Raw genomic sequence first — 13,922 nt, 5'->3', positions numbered from 1 at the left:
TATTAAATTATGACTTGGACTTTGCAAATATAATCTTAAAGTTGAATCTGAAATGCCTGGCAAGTAAGTGTAAACTTGTAAGAAACAGATGTTTTGAAGGTTAATTTGTGACTGGAAAAGCAATGCTGTCTCTGTTCTAAGAAGTGAGTACAAGATTTTTTTAAAAAATGCGGATTTACCAAATTATTTCTTTGATACCATATTAGCTAAGGCCTGATTCTGATTTCATATGCATTTCTGCAGAATTTTTTTTCTGATATTTAGGTATTGCTGACTCTGACTCACTTGTAAGAATTTGAAGTCTCGAGGGAACCAAGGAAAAGCAATAATTACTGACAACTTCCAGTCTGATTGTTAAGGGAAGAAAACCCCACTTTCCTGGTAGAAATTGATTGCAGTAGAATGCTGTCATAATGAAGGAGAAATTTACTGAACAGAGAAGAATTATAAGAAATATTGGAAGACTCATCTTTATTGAGGTCTTTGAGAAAGGTTTAATGATAAGCAGCATGAATTTGTATTGATTATGGTTTCTTTCATTTTTTAAAGAAATACTACTGTACTTTTTTAATAATTGATGATAACAGTATCATGTAGGAAGAGTCTAAGTCCTGCTCATTTAGGCTGCTGAATTTCTCCATGAACTTTACTTTTTGGAAATTTTCTTTTTTTTTTTTTAACTTTTATTTAATGAATATAAATTTCCAAAGTACAGCTTATGGATTACAATGGCTCCCCCCCCCACAAACTTCCCTCCCACCTGCAACCCTCCCCTTTCCCGCTCCCTCTCCCCTTCCATTCACATCAAGATTCATTTTCAATTCTCTTTATATACAGAAGATCAGTTTAATATAATTTTCTAAATATGTCTTTAAAACATGCAATTAGGGATTTACTAGAATAAATATAATTGCAATTATTTTGGGATAGCCTTTTTTTTTTTTTTGACAGGCAGAGTGGACAGGGAGAGAGAGACAGAGAGAAAGGTCTTCCTTTGCCATTGGTTCACCCTCCAATGGCCGCCGCGGTAGGCGCGCTGCGGCCGGCGCACTGCGCTGATCCGAAGGAAGGCAGGAGCCAGGTGCTTCTCCTGGTCTCCCATGGGGTGCAGGGCCCAAGGACTTGGGCCATCCTCCACTGCACTCCCTGGCCACAGCAGAGAGCTGGCCTGGAAGAGGGGCAACCGGGACAGGATCGGTGCCCTGACTGGGACTAGAACCCTGGTGTGCCTGCGTTGCAAGGCGGAGGATTAGCCTAGTGAGCCGCGGCGCCACGGGATAGCCTTTTTTTTAGAAGGTTTTATTTATTTATTTGAAAGTCAGAGTTACAGAGAGAGGTCTTCTATCTGTTGGTTCACTCCCCAAATGTCCACAAAGGCCATAGCTGGGCCCATCCAAAGCTAGGAGCCAGGAGCTTCTTCTGGATCTCACCTATGGGTGTAGTGGCCGTAGGACTTGGGGCATCCTCCGTTACTTTCCCTGGCACATTAGCAGGGAGCTGGATCAGAAGTAGGACAGCCAGAACTCAAACTGGTGCCTGTGTGAGTTACTGGCGGTGCAGACGGTGGCTTTACCCGCTATGCCACAGTGCCGGCCCCCTTGGATGGCCTTTTTATTAAATCATAGTTTGTCTAACTGTATGAGAAATTTGCCCCTTTATGGTCTATAAATTTATGACATGTTTGTTGATTCTTGGGTATCATTATAAATACATTCCCTGATTGGGATTGATGATCCCCAAAAGTACATGACTTGATATTTAGAATTATAAACTTAATTGTGTCTATGTATGTGTATTACCAGTCTTCACTGTTCTATTTGATAATTACATCATCACTTGTTGAAAAAAATCAAGTCTTTTTTTACTTTGGATGTAATGTTCATTGTAATTGGGAGTGTGTTAGAAATACAAAATCTCAGGCCCTACACTAGAACAACTGAGAAGAATCTATAATCTTGTCACATCCCAAGTGTGCTATCTGCACTTAGAATGTGAGAGTCAATGGAACACTTACATTGTTTTGAGTTATAATTATTAGTTATTTTGAATATATCTTATGAATTTTATTGAAAAAATAGGCTTTCAAAGTATCCTATTTTCCTAGGTCAACCAAAATTTACATCATAGGATAATAAATAGCTGTTAATCCTGTACTATTACATATTGATTCTGATCCATGAAGCAAAAATAAATATAAAATTAAATATCACCATTTATATCCTTCTATTCAACCTATCAGAAATGGCTGTGGGATAATGTAGTGTTTATTCTGATAATAAATCCTTACTTGTGACAAGAAGCCACAATTCATAGTTTGATTTTAATTTTAATATTCATTAAAACAGTAATATTTTAGTGATAGGAAATACATATTGACTAAAAATTAAGTTGAGTCTAATATTTTAGAGCCTATTTTAAGAGTCATAAAATTTATAAAATACCAAAGATTGTTTTACCCAAACTTGTGAAATTATTGAATAGTTTGTAATACTGACATTCCTTGGTAGTGGGAAAATGAGTGCATATGTAACAATGAAGGAGGTTCCAGATAGTGGATTTGAAGTGATGAGTAAGATTTGTTTTGTATTAGGGAAGGATCACAGGAGATGTGTTGAGATTAGTTTAATCGCAGATGGTGCCTTTTGTTTCTGCAGTTACTTCTATGCTAGAATTTTCTTTTGTGAAAGTTATTCCAATCAGGATTAATAAGTTGCATATGTCTGAATTGAAATGTTTGGCGGTTACTTCTAAAGGTAGTTTGTCAGTCTCTATTTAACCATACTGTTTTTCTCAAATCACTATTTTAAAAGTTATTTCTACCTTTTACCACATTTTTCTATTGATTTTGATTTGTTATTCAGGACATCATGGATACAGTTTTAAATAATGTATGGAGCAGATTGTTCTACCTGTTTGTTTTTTCTTTAACCTCCCTTAGTGAGAGGGTGAGGGGGATTATACACAGGCACTGAGGGAAAAAATGGCAAAAGAAAGGACTTGTTTGAATAGCTGTGTGCTTCAACTCACATAGCTGGAATAGCTGACAAACTGAAGGGGGCTGACCAGGAAGATTAGTTCCTGCCCAAGATGATCCTTTCTTTGACAAAAGGCAAACTAGGCCACAAGTCAGTGTTATATGCATTGAAGCTATCTGAATACAACTTTTGGTCATGTGCTGACCTTCTTTCAGTGCCTCATATTCTTAATCCCATCTTCTACCCCAGGGTTTTTGTTGTTTCTGGTGTATAATGCTCTTTCCTTCCTCTTTACCTCATTGACTCCTACTCATACCTAGACTTCAGTTCTTATCACATCTCTCCCAGAAAACCTACACTTGATCTTACTGATTTGATCAAGTTCTCCCTATTATAGTCTCTTGGAACAACATGTAAGATATATTTCCTTCCCTTCAATTACTTGTCAGATTGTTTGTGTGATTCCTTAATTAATGCACTTCTATAGCAACACACTCTAGGAAGGCAGGGGACCATATTTATTTCTGCTCATAATTTTATCCCTACTCCTTAAAAGATTGCCTGATTTGTAAATAGAAATCAGTAAATATTTTTGAAAGAATAAATGAAAATTGACATCAGGAATTAGAAAAGCTGTGAGGTGAGAATCCCAAGGACAGGAAGGGAGAGTTTTCTTAGGGAAATCATACAGAAATCTTTACTGATGTGGAGATCTAAGGAACTTATACTAAGGTTAATGACTTAGGAACCTGGGTTAAATCTAAGAAAGCCAAGATCATTAGGGAAACCTGGTACTGACTTAAGTCACGATAAGATGTGTCCCCAGAAATCAAGTTGGATCAATAAGTTTTACCCTTTTCAACAACACAACACAAGGGTTGTCTCTATCACTACCTCTTCTTGTCTCCCACCTGGAATAGACGGGTTCCTCCTACCCAGGAGCATGTCCTTCCTGGAGAAGGTAATCTCTCCCAGTACCCTGAGAAGGTGGCTGATTAATGCTTTGTGACACTGTTTCCAGTTTCATCTTGATGACATTTGGATGCAAAGTTCTTTTTTTCTCTTGTTATGCCTAGTATATAATTTTTTGCATGTCTTCACACTCAATATTGTTTAGACATTAAATGAAAATTATCAAGTCCCATCAGGATTAAGGACTTTTTTTTTCCATGATGAGTTAGAATCGGATGAGATGTCATATTGAAAGTTTCTTTGTATTTAACAAAAAAGAAAATTATGTTTTTATTAGAGAAACTTGATTATACTTATATGTAGTATTTATAATTACCTATAAACTAGTAACTTACAGCTATGGCTTTTATATATACCTTTGGCACCCAAAGTGTTTAATTAAATAGAGCCAGTGCCGTGGCTCAATAGGCTAATCCTTCGCCTTGCGGCGCCGGTACACCGGGTTCTAGTCCCGGTCAGGGCACCGGATTCTGTCCCAGTTGCCTCTCTTCCAGGCCAGCTCTCTGCTATGGCCCGGGAGTACAGGGGAGGATGGCCCAAGTCCTTGGGCCCTGCACCCACATGGGAGACCAGGAGAAGCACCTGGCTCCTGGCTTCGGATCAGCACCATGCGCTGGCTGCAGTGGCCATTGGAGGGTGAACCAACGGCAAAGGAAGACCTTTCTCTCTGTCTCTCTCTCTCACTAACTCTGCCTGTCAAAAAAAAAAAAAAAGACTAATTAAATTTTGAATATAAACAGATTTAACCTATTTGACATTAATCTCTTGGTTAATTTTAACTTTGCTCTTATGGTAAAATATATGTAACAAGTTTTCTTTTTTTGTTTTCTCTTGACATTTATTCTAACATGTTATTTTAATCATTGCAGTTTTAAATTGTAAAATATACATATTGTCAAATGAACTGTCATAGTCATTTTTAAAATATTTATTTATTTGGGAAGCAGAGAAAGAAAGAAAATGAGTACCCACCCTTTGGTTGATTCCCCAAATGCCTGTAACAGCTAAGCCTAGACCAGGCTGAAGCGGATTTGCTGGGAACTCAATCCAGTTCTAGTAAGTGGGTAGTTAGAACCCAGCTACTTGAGCCATCACCAGATGCCTGCATTGGTCTACGTTAGCTGGAACCTGGTATCAGGAGCTGGAGTTGGAACTCAAACCCAGGCACTCTGATATGGGACATGGATTTCTTAACCACTTAATCATTTTTAAGTTCACAAATAAATAACAATAAGAATATTCACTTTTTTGGCTATGGCCTCCATCATCTGTTCATAGACTTCATCTTGCAAAGCTGAAACTTTGTACACATTAAGGAAGAATTCCCTCAGCCCCTAAGTAACTCCCATTCTATTTTCTGTCTCTGAATTTCAGTACTCTAGAGGCCTCATACAAATGGAAACATATGGTATTTATGTTTTTGTGAGTGGCTTATTTCAACAAACATAATTTTCTCAAGGCTCATCCATGTTGTAGCATATATTACCATTTCTTTTTAAGGCTACATGGAGGCTTATGTATATGTACTGTGGTTTGATTACCCATTCATGTATCAGTAGACACTTCAGTTGCATCTAACTTTTTTTGCATTTTCTCAATTTTTCCTTTAAAATTATTAATATAGGCCGGCGCTGTGGCTCACTTGGCTAATCCTTCCCTGTGGCACCAGCACCCTGGGTTCTAATCCCGGTTGGGGTGCTGGGTACTAATCCTGGTTGCTCCTCTTCCAGTCCAGCTCTCTGCTGTGGCCCGGGAGGGCAGCGGAGGATGGCCCAAGTGCTTGGGTCCCTGCGCCTGCGTGGGAGACCGGGAGAAGTACCCGGCTCCTGGCTTCAGATCAGTGCAGCACTGGCCATAGCTGCCATTAGGGGAATGAACCAACGGAAGGAAGACCTTTCTTTCTGTCTGTCTCTCACTGTCTATAGCTCTTTCACCGTCTCTCACTGTCTAACTCTGCCTGGCAAAAAATAAAAAAATATTAATATAAAGAGAACATATTTCATGTATTTTATAGATACAGTTCTAAGAATATAATTATACTTCCTTCCCCTTCTCCCTTCTCCTTCCTTCCTTTTTTTCTTTTAACTTTTGCTATAACATATTTTCAATGTACTTTATAATCTCAGGCTTAATGGTCTACTAAATAAAGAGTTCAGCCAATAAAAAGTAGAAAGACCACTGTTCTGCAGGAATATAAACAAAGACTATAAACAAGTATCAAATCCCAAAATGTCAGTTTCACTCATTTATATTGTTTTTTTATACTGTATATATTAGCTACCACAAATCAGAAAAATATATATATATATATATATTTGTCTTTTGGGGTCTGGCTTATTTCTTTTTTTAAAAAAGATTTTATTTATTTGAGAGGTAAAGTTACAGACAGTGAGAGGGAGAGACAAAGAGAAAGGTCTTCCATCCACTGGTTCACTCCCCAAATGGCCGCAACAGCCAGAGCTTTGCCGATCTGAAGCCAGGAGCTAAGTGCCTCCTCTGGCTCTCCCACGAGGGTGCGGGGGCCCAAGAACCTGGGCCATCCTCCACTGCTTTCCCAGGCCATAGCAGAGAGCTGGATTGGAGGAGGAGCAGCAGGGGGCAGAGGATTAACGGCACTGGCCCCAAGGGTCTGGCTTATTTCACTAAAAATAATGGTCTCCATTTACATCCATTTTGTTGCAAAAGACAGGATTTCATTCTTTTTTATTGCTGAGTAGTATTCCATCAAGTATATATACAATATTTTCTTTATCCAGTCATCAGTTGATGGACATCTGGGTTGATTCCATATCTTGGCTGTTGTGAATTGAGCTGCTATAAGCATAGGGGTATAGATAACTCCTATGCTGATTTCATTTTCTTTGGGTGTATCCCTGGGAGAGGGATGGCTGAGTCATATAGTAGATCAATTTTTAGATTAACGCTGTTATAAATGTGGATGTGCAAATATCTTGTCATCTCTATTTTCAGTTCTTTTGGATTAACAGCCATAAGAAGAGTACCTGAATCATATGGTAATTCCATCAGTAGTATTTAAGAACTACCAAACCATTTTCCACAGTAGTTGTACCATTTTCGGTTGTACCACAAGCAACAAAAGGACTAAATTTCTCTGCATATTCACCAACCTTGTGTGTTTGTGTTTTGATAGTAGCCATCCTTATGGGTATGTGGTAATACTTCTTTGTCATTTTGTTTTGTATTTCTCTGATGAATATTCCTTGTATATATTCCTTTGCCCCCTTTTTATTTAAGTTGTTTGTTGTTGTCATTGGGTTTTAAAAGTTCTTTATATCTTCTGGATATTAGTCCCTTATCAGCCATATGATTTACAAATATTTTCTCTCATGCTATAGATTGTCTTTTCACTATTTATAGTGTCCTTGACACACAAATGTTTTTGTTTTTGATTAAGCACAATTTACCTTTTTTCTTTTGTTGCCTGTGACTTTTACTTTTTTAAATCAAAATCTTTAAATATGTTTTCCAGATAAGAAGTATGACAATAAGATTGTCGCATTTGAAATTATCATTACATTAAATGAATATATAGTATGTATCCCAAAATATTTTAGGTACCTGTTAATGAACTTTCAATTTTCAAAAGATGATTCAAATAGAACTCACTTTTTCATTTGTTACTATTATATATAAACCACTGCCTTCTCTGGTGCATTAACAGGAAGCTAAATCAAAAATGGAGCAGTCTGAACTTGATCTGGCACTCCTATATATGAAGATGGTGTCTCCTGCCATGCTACAATGCTGCCCCCCATACTCTCCACTCTTAATTCAGATCACGGATTTGAAGTTAGATGGACTTGGACTTAGACCTTAACTTAGCATGTATAACTGTGAGATCTTGATTGTGGTCCTTAAATTTAGTATTATCTGTAAAACCAGTATAATGATAAGGAATTCATAAGCTTGTTGTAAGTAGTAAATGAGAAAATATTTGTAAAAGGCTTATTAATAGTGCTTGGCACAGAATGAGCACAAAATATAAATATAAGGTATTACTGAAAGCATCTCTTCCATTTGGAAATGATAAATAGCCTGTTAAAAGCTTTGCCCTTTATAACATTAGGACAGAGTAAATGAGAACAAGCCTAGAAGAAAATTGCCTTTTCTTTTTCTGTTTTATTTGGTTTTCATGAGAATTTTTATAAAAACTATATATACTGTTTGTTATTGAACAACTACTTTCTTGTAAGAGGGTAGACATAAAGGATGGCATTGATGAACAAAGGAAGAGGAGTTAATTCTTACATCAGCATGTATTGTGTAGGTTTTACTGGTATCTAAGAATCACTTGCAGTATTTTCCCTTTCATTCATTTGAATGCAACTTCACATTGAAAATCTGTTGGGTACTCTTTTTTTTTTTTTTTTTGAAAGGCAGAGTTAGACAGTGAGAGAGAGAGACAGAAAGATCTTCTTTCCAGTGGCTCACCCCCCAAATGGCTGCCACAGTCGGTGTGCTTTGCTGATCCGAAGCCAGGAGCCAGGTGCTTCCTCCTGGTCTCCCATGTGGGTGCAGAGCCCAAGCACTTGGACCATCCTCCACTGCCTTCCCAGACCACAGCAGAGAGCTGGACTGGAATAGGAGCAACTGGATCTTTTTAAACTTTTTTTAATATTTCATTTATGTTATGCAAGCTTCATGTGTTCCATATATACAGATATAGGAACATAGTGACACTTCCCCCCCAAACCTCCCTCTTGCCCATGCTCCAACCCTTCCTCCTTTCTCTCTCTCACATTCCCACTCTTAATTTTTACAAGGATCTATTTTCAGTTTACTTAATACTGTATTCATTTCATTGGAGTATGCTGGTGTGGAATTTAGTTGTTGGTAGTTTTAAAGAATTTTTTTTTCATGTAGGTCTGGAAAAATGTGATTTTATTAGCCACTATCCTATGTGATCCTCTTTAAATTTTAATAGCTATATTATGTTTCTATTTCATTTATTTTATTTTTGTAAGAATATAAATCCACTATGTTATTGAGTTTTTTTCAGTCTTTTTTTTTAAAAAGATTTATTTATTTGAAAGTCAGAGTTACATGGAGAGAGAAGGAGAGGCAGAGAGAGAGAGAGAGGTCTTCCATCAACTAGTTCACTCCCCAGATGGCCACAAAGCCAGGAGATTGTTCCAGGTCTCCAAAGTGGGTGCAAGGGCCCAAGGACTTGGGCCATCTTCTGCTTTCCCAGGCCATAGCAGAGAGCTGGATCGGAAGTGGAGCAGCTGGGACTCAAACCAGCGCCCATATGGGAGATCACTACTGCAGGCAACGGCTTTACCTGCTATGCCACGGCACCGGCCTCTGGTTTTTTTTTTTTTTTTTTTCAGTCTTGAGATGGTCTGATGTAGTCAACAAAGATTGTAAAGCAGTAGAAGATGGCCCAAGGCCCCAGCACCCACATTGGAGACTCGGAAGACCCTCCTGGCTCCTGTCTTCAGATCACTGTAGCTCCGGCCGTTTTGGCCAATTGGGGAGTGAACCAACAGATGGAAGACACTTTCTCTCTCTCTCTCTCTCTCTCTCTGCCTCTCCTTCTCTCTTTGCCTCTCCTTCTCTCTGTTTAACTCTTTCAAATAAATAAATAAATAAATCTTTACAAAAAATCCTTGGGACTACTAGATATTAATCTTTGTTTTCTAGTCAGTTATTTACTGTATACACTTAGAGAGTGAACTGATCTTACTGAGCTTTAGTTTTTTCATCTCTAAAATTAATATAACAGTAGACCCCTTGACCCTAATTGATAACTCCCTACCTACTTCCATCCTTACCAATACCATATAATCTCCTAACGGAATCTTCTACATACAAGGCCTCTGTTTTCTCATTAGTCACTCCTTAATCCCGTACTCCAATCTATCTTCTATTTCTGTTATTCTGATACTTTAGCTAAAATCACTTATAATCTCTCAATTGTCAAATCAGAATATTTTAGCTCTTATCTTACTAGGATACTGTACTGCATTTGACACTTAATCTGTCATGTCCATCTTATTACCTTGGTCCTCTCTGACCCATTTTTGTTCTTTCCCAGATGCTGCTTTTACTATCCCCCAAGTGTTGTGGCTCATTTTACCTTTCATTCTCTATATTCTTAAAAGACCTCATGGACTCATTTTTAAAAATTTTTGTTAATATAAAGAGAGCAGGTTTCATGTATTTCATAAGTACAATTCTAAGAAGATAGCCATATTTCCCTCCCTCCAACTCTCCCTCCCTCAATCTCTTTCCTTACTTCCTTTCTTTTTTTGCTTTAATTTTTGCAAAAACATAATTTCAGTCCACTCTGTAATCACAGGCTTAATGTTCCACTAACCATAATAGTCAGCAAGTAAAAAAGCAGAAAGACCATAGCTCCACAGTATTATAAACAAGGGCTAAGAACAATCAAATTAAAAGATGTGTGTTTCAAAGGGGAAAGGGAGCGGGAGGGGGGAGGGTTGTGGGTAGGAGGGAAGTTATGGGAGGGGGGAAGCCATTGTAACCCATAAGCTGTACTTTGGAAATTTATATTCATTAAATAAAAGTTTAAAAAAAAAAAGATGTGTGTTTCATTCCTATACATTTTTGGTATTCTATATTAACTCCCACATATCAGAAAAAGCATATAGTATTTGTCTTTTTGGGACTGGCTTATTTAAGCATAATGGTTTCCAGTTGCGTCCATTTTGTTGCAAAAGATAGGATTTCATTCTTTTTTATGGCTGAATAATATTCCATAGTGTGCCTGTACCACATTTTCATGGTTCTTACTGCCATCAGTACTTCCATTAATAGATCAAATTATAATGATATTTTTGTGTGCCTTTTTCCAACTCTAAGTAGTACATTCTTTGTACTACTACTCAGACTACAGTTCTTCTTGGAAGAGTGCCTGATGCGTACATAGTTTCATCACCTTTTCCCTTGTTTCTGACCTCAGAGTCTTTAAAAATCATCTTTGTCTCTGTAACAGTGTGATTGGTACTGAATCTATTCAGGTGTACAAAACATATTTGTAATGGTGTTACTGCATATTTGTGTGCTATATAAATACCTCATTGAACCCCGCATGGATCCATAAGGCTCCATCTTAAAGTCATTAAGGAAAAAACCCCTTCTTACTCATACATTCTATAAATCTATCTTTATATGCACTCATCTCCTCCTCCCTTCATTTTTAAATGAAAATATATGGATATAACCAAAATTTAAATATCTTTAAGTCTCTTACATAATAAAAACAAACTTCATCTCAATTCTATATTCTCCAGGTATCCTCTTATTGCATATCTTCTCTTCTATAGCCTTACTGCTTTGATAACTACACAACTCATTCAGTGATGGTTTATTACCTCACTGTGAAAACAACTCTTATCAGTGTCCCTGCTGGATTTCATGTTGCTATATCCACGGAGAATATTTCAGCCTTCATCAATATATGCATACCATTGGAGAATGAAAGAAAAACAAGATAGTAGAGTAGCCACAAGTCAACTATTGTTGATTTGAGGTAGTTTGAAAATATAGTAAGGCCCTGTGTGGCCTGGTAGTAGACATTATCAGAAACCAGGCTGCTTTTAGGACTGACTTTTGTCTTTAAATAGCTACATCATATCTCCCATATTTCTATAGCAAACAAAAGGGATCTTGCTTCCTTTCCACATCTGTTCTAACCCAATATCTGTTTACTTGCATGTAATTTCTGCTCCGCTGTAACCTCAGCTGGAATATAGCTTATTATGTCCTCTCTTCTCCCTCATTCACATAATCATGACTTTTTAGTTTCTACTGATTGCCTCATTTTTTTGGTAACCCTTATATAATCTGAATAGTTAATCTTATTAGTCTGGTTCATCATTTGTGTCATGCCATCTCATAGGTGACTGAAGCTGACTCTGTAACCTCACTGATCACTTACAAATGGCCCTGGGTAATCTTGAAAAAGATAGCTTCAAGACTATAAAATCCATTGTGAGTTTCTATTTTTGGACTTGGGTAAAATCAAAATGATAATGGATTAAGGAGGATTTTGCAGGTGAGAAAATAAAGGTAAGGGGCCTGATTGTAGATAGGATGACAGACTAGTGGGGAACACAGGATCAAATAAATTAAAGAAGGTTTTTGTTAAAGATGGCAGGAGTTTGAACATAACAAGTGTAAATAGAAAATGACTGAAACAAAGAGAACGTTTAATTTTCAAATATTTGAAATAGCGTTAAGGTGGTAGAAGATGGGATTTCAGAGTATATGAAGATAGATTATCCTTTTTAGGAAGGATACCTCTCCCTCTGAAATGGTGTTGAAGAAGCAAAGAAGATTGATGTAGATAAATCTGAAAGTAGAAGGATCTGCCTTTTAGCAGGATTTATGGATTACACAGCAAGGAGAACTGCTGAAAAGAGAGGTGAAGATTTAAGTGATTGCTGAGGATAATTCAATTATGAACATACCAACTAGGAATATGTTGAAGTAATTTTGTTTTTGCTGCAGCCCAATAGAAATTGAGAATAGATGAATGATGAAACTAGTCCAAAGTTAAAATACACTTAACTCGTGACATGGTAGGAGTTAGTGCTCGGTTCCCCCTCCACCATTTCCTCCATTTTTTGATTCAACAGTTTATTCATTCTGGTCTTCCATACTTTTATGTTGTAGGTCTTGATGACTGTCTGCAGCAGTACATTAAGAACTTTGAGAGGGAGAAAATCAGTGGGGACCAGCTGTTGCGCATTACACATCAAGAGCTAGAAGATCTGGGAGTCAGCCGCATTGGCCATCAGGAACTGATCTTGGAAGCAGTTGACCTTCTGTGTGCACTGGTGAGGACATGAAACCGATGGAAAGGGATACTTATCATATTTAATTGTATTCCTTTCCTCCTTTTCCTTCTTTTAGAAATTTAAATGCAAGTAGAAATGAAACCCCATCATGCTCAACCAGTTGAATGTGGTATTTTCCTCCTTCCTTAACCTTGTTACATTAGTGCCAAATGACAAAGAGGCTTATAACTCACCTGGTGACTTGAAAAAAGAGCTTATAGGATGTACAGTTGTACACAATTATTTTAAAGCCCATTCCCTTCAGTAGCACATATATTAAGTAATCCTATTTTAGAAAAACCATGCTTAAAATAATCCAATTATTTGCATGCTCTTTATATATACATTCAATTAAAATTAAATGTTATACATCATGTGATTGCTTTTTATATTAAAAAAGTTAAAACCAATGTCAAAATAATCCTTATGAAATATTTTGATACTACATTAGCTATTCTGAGAAGAACATATTTTTTCCCATATGAGGTAAGATGACATTATGATGATAGGTCTTAAACTCTTGCAATTATTTGTGAGAGCAGCTAGAGCTATAAAGAGAAAGAATATGAACTATGTAATGTGGTAACCTAGGTTTGACTCTTTGTTCAGTCAATTACTGATGCTTGTGGGCCAATAATTTCACTACAGCCTTAGTTATTTTATTTAAAATGAAGCTAATAAAAATTATCTCGGTGTTGTGAAAAGGAAATGAGATAGTGTTTGTTCCTAATTCAATGCATAACACACAATACACATTCAGTAAATGGTTGCTATTATTGGGATGATGATTAATAAAAATTGATAGATAATTAAACACAAGCCAATCCAAGAATCTGTTAATAAAATCAGCACTTTGTTGTTGAATATAAATAAAGTGTGGTTTTTCTGCCTTCTTGAAAAGCCTACTTGGGCAGAGTGATGTACAAATAATCATAGTACTATAGTGTAATTACTAAAATAAAAGTATGAAATAAATACACAGACACAGAAAAGAAAATAACTAGCTTTGACTAAGATAGATGAGTTTATGTTATGAAAGAAGTGATGTGCATGTGTTTGGTAGGTGGGAAAAGAATAGAAGGGCACTCCAGATGGATAACAGAACACACAGGTGCACAGATTAAAGAGCATACAAAATGTGTTTTAAAAA

The 13,922-nt window shown here is 36.9% G+C and overlaps 1 protein-coding gene across 6 annotated transcripts in view; it reads left to right on the top strand.

Annotated features, from left to right (window-relative positions):
• The window catches only part of CNKSR2 (connector enhancer of kinase suppressor of Ras 2), a 316,326-nt gene that overhangs the window by 37,040 nt on the left and 265,364 nt on the right, over nucleotides 1-13,922 (top strand). For all 6 annotated transcript variants that reach the window (XM_062183975.1, XM_062183974.1, XM_062183973.1 and 3 more), the window contains exon 2: nucleotides 12,609-12,772. In XM_062183975.1, the coding sequence (XP_062039959.1) occupies nucleotides 12,609-12,772 (164 nt within the window). The remainder of the gene's footprint in view (nucleotides 1-12,608; nucleotides 12,773-13,922) is intronic.

The sequence above is a fragment of the Lepus europaeus genome, chromosome X (genome assembly GCF_033115175.1).
Source record: "Lepus europaeus isolate LE1 chromosome X, mLepTim1.pri, whole genome shotgun sequence".
Classification (NCBI taxonomy): domain Eukaryota; kingdom Metazoa; phylum Chordata; class Mammalia; order Lagomorpha; family Leporidae; genus Lepus; species Lepus europaeus.
This window is presented reverse-complemented; position numbering and strand designations above follow the sequence as displayed.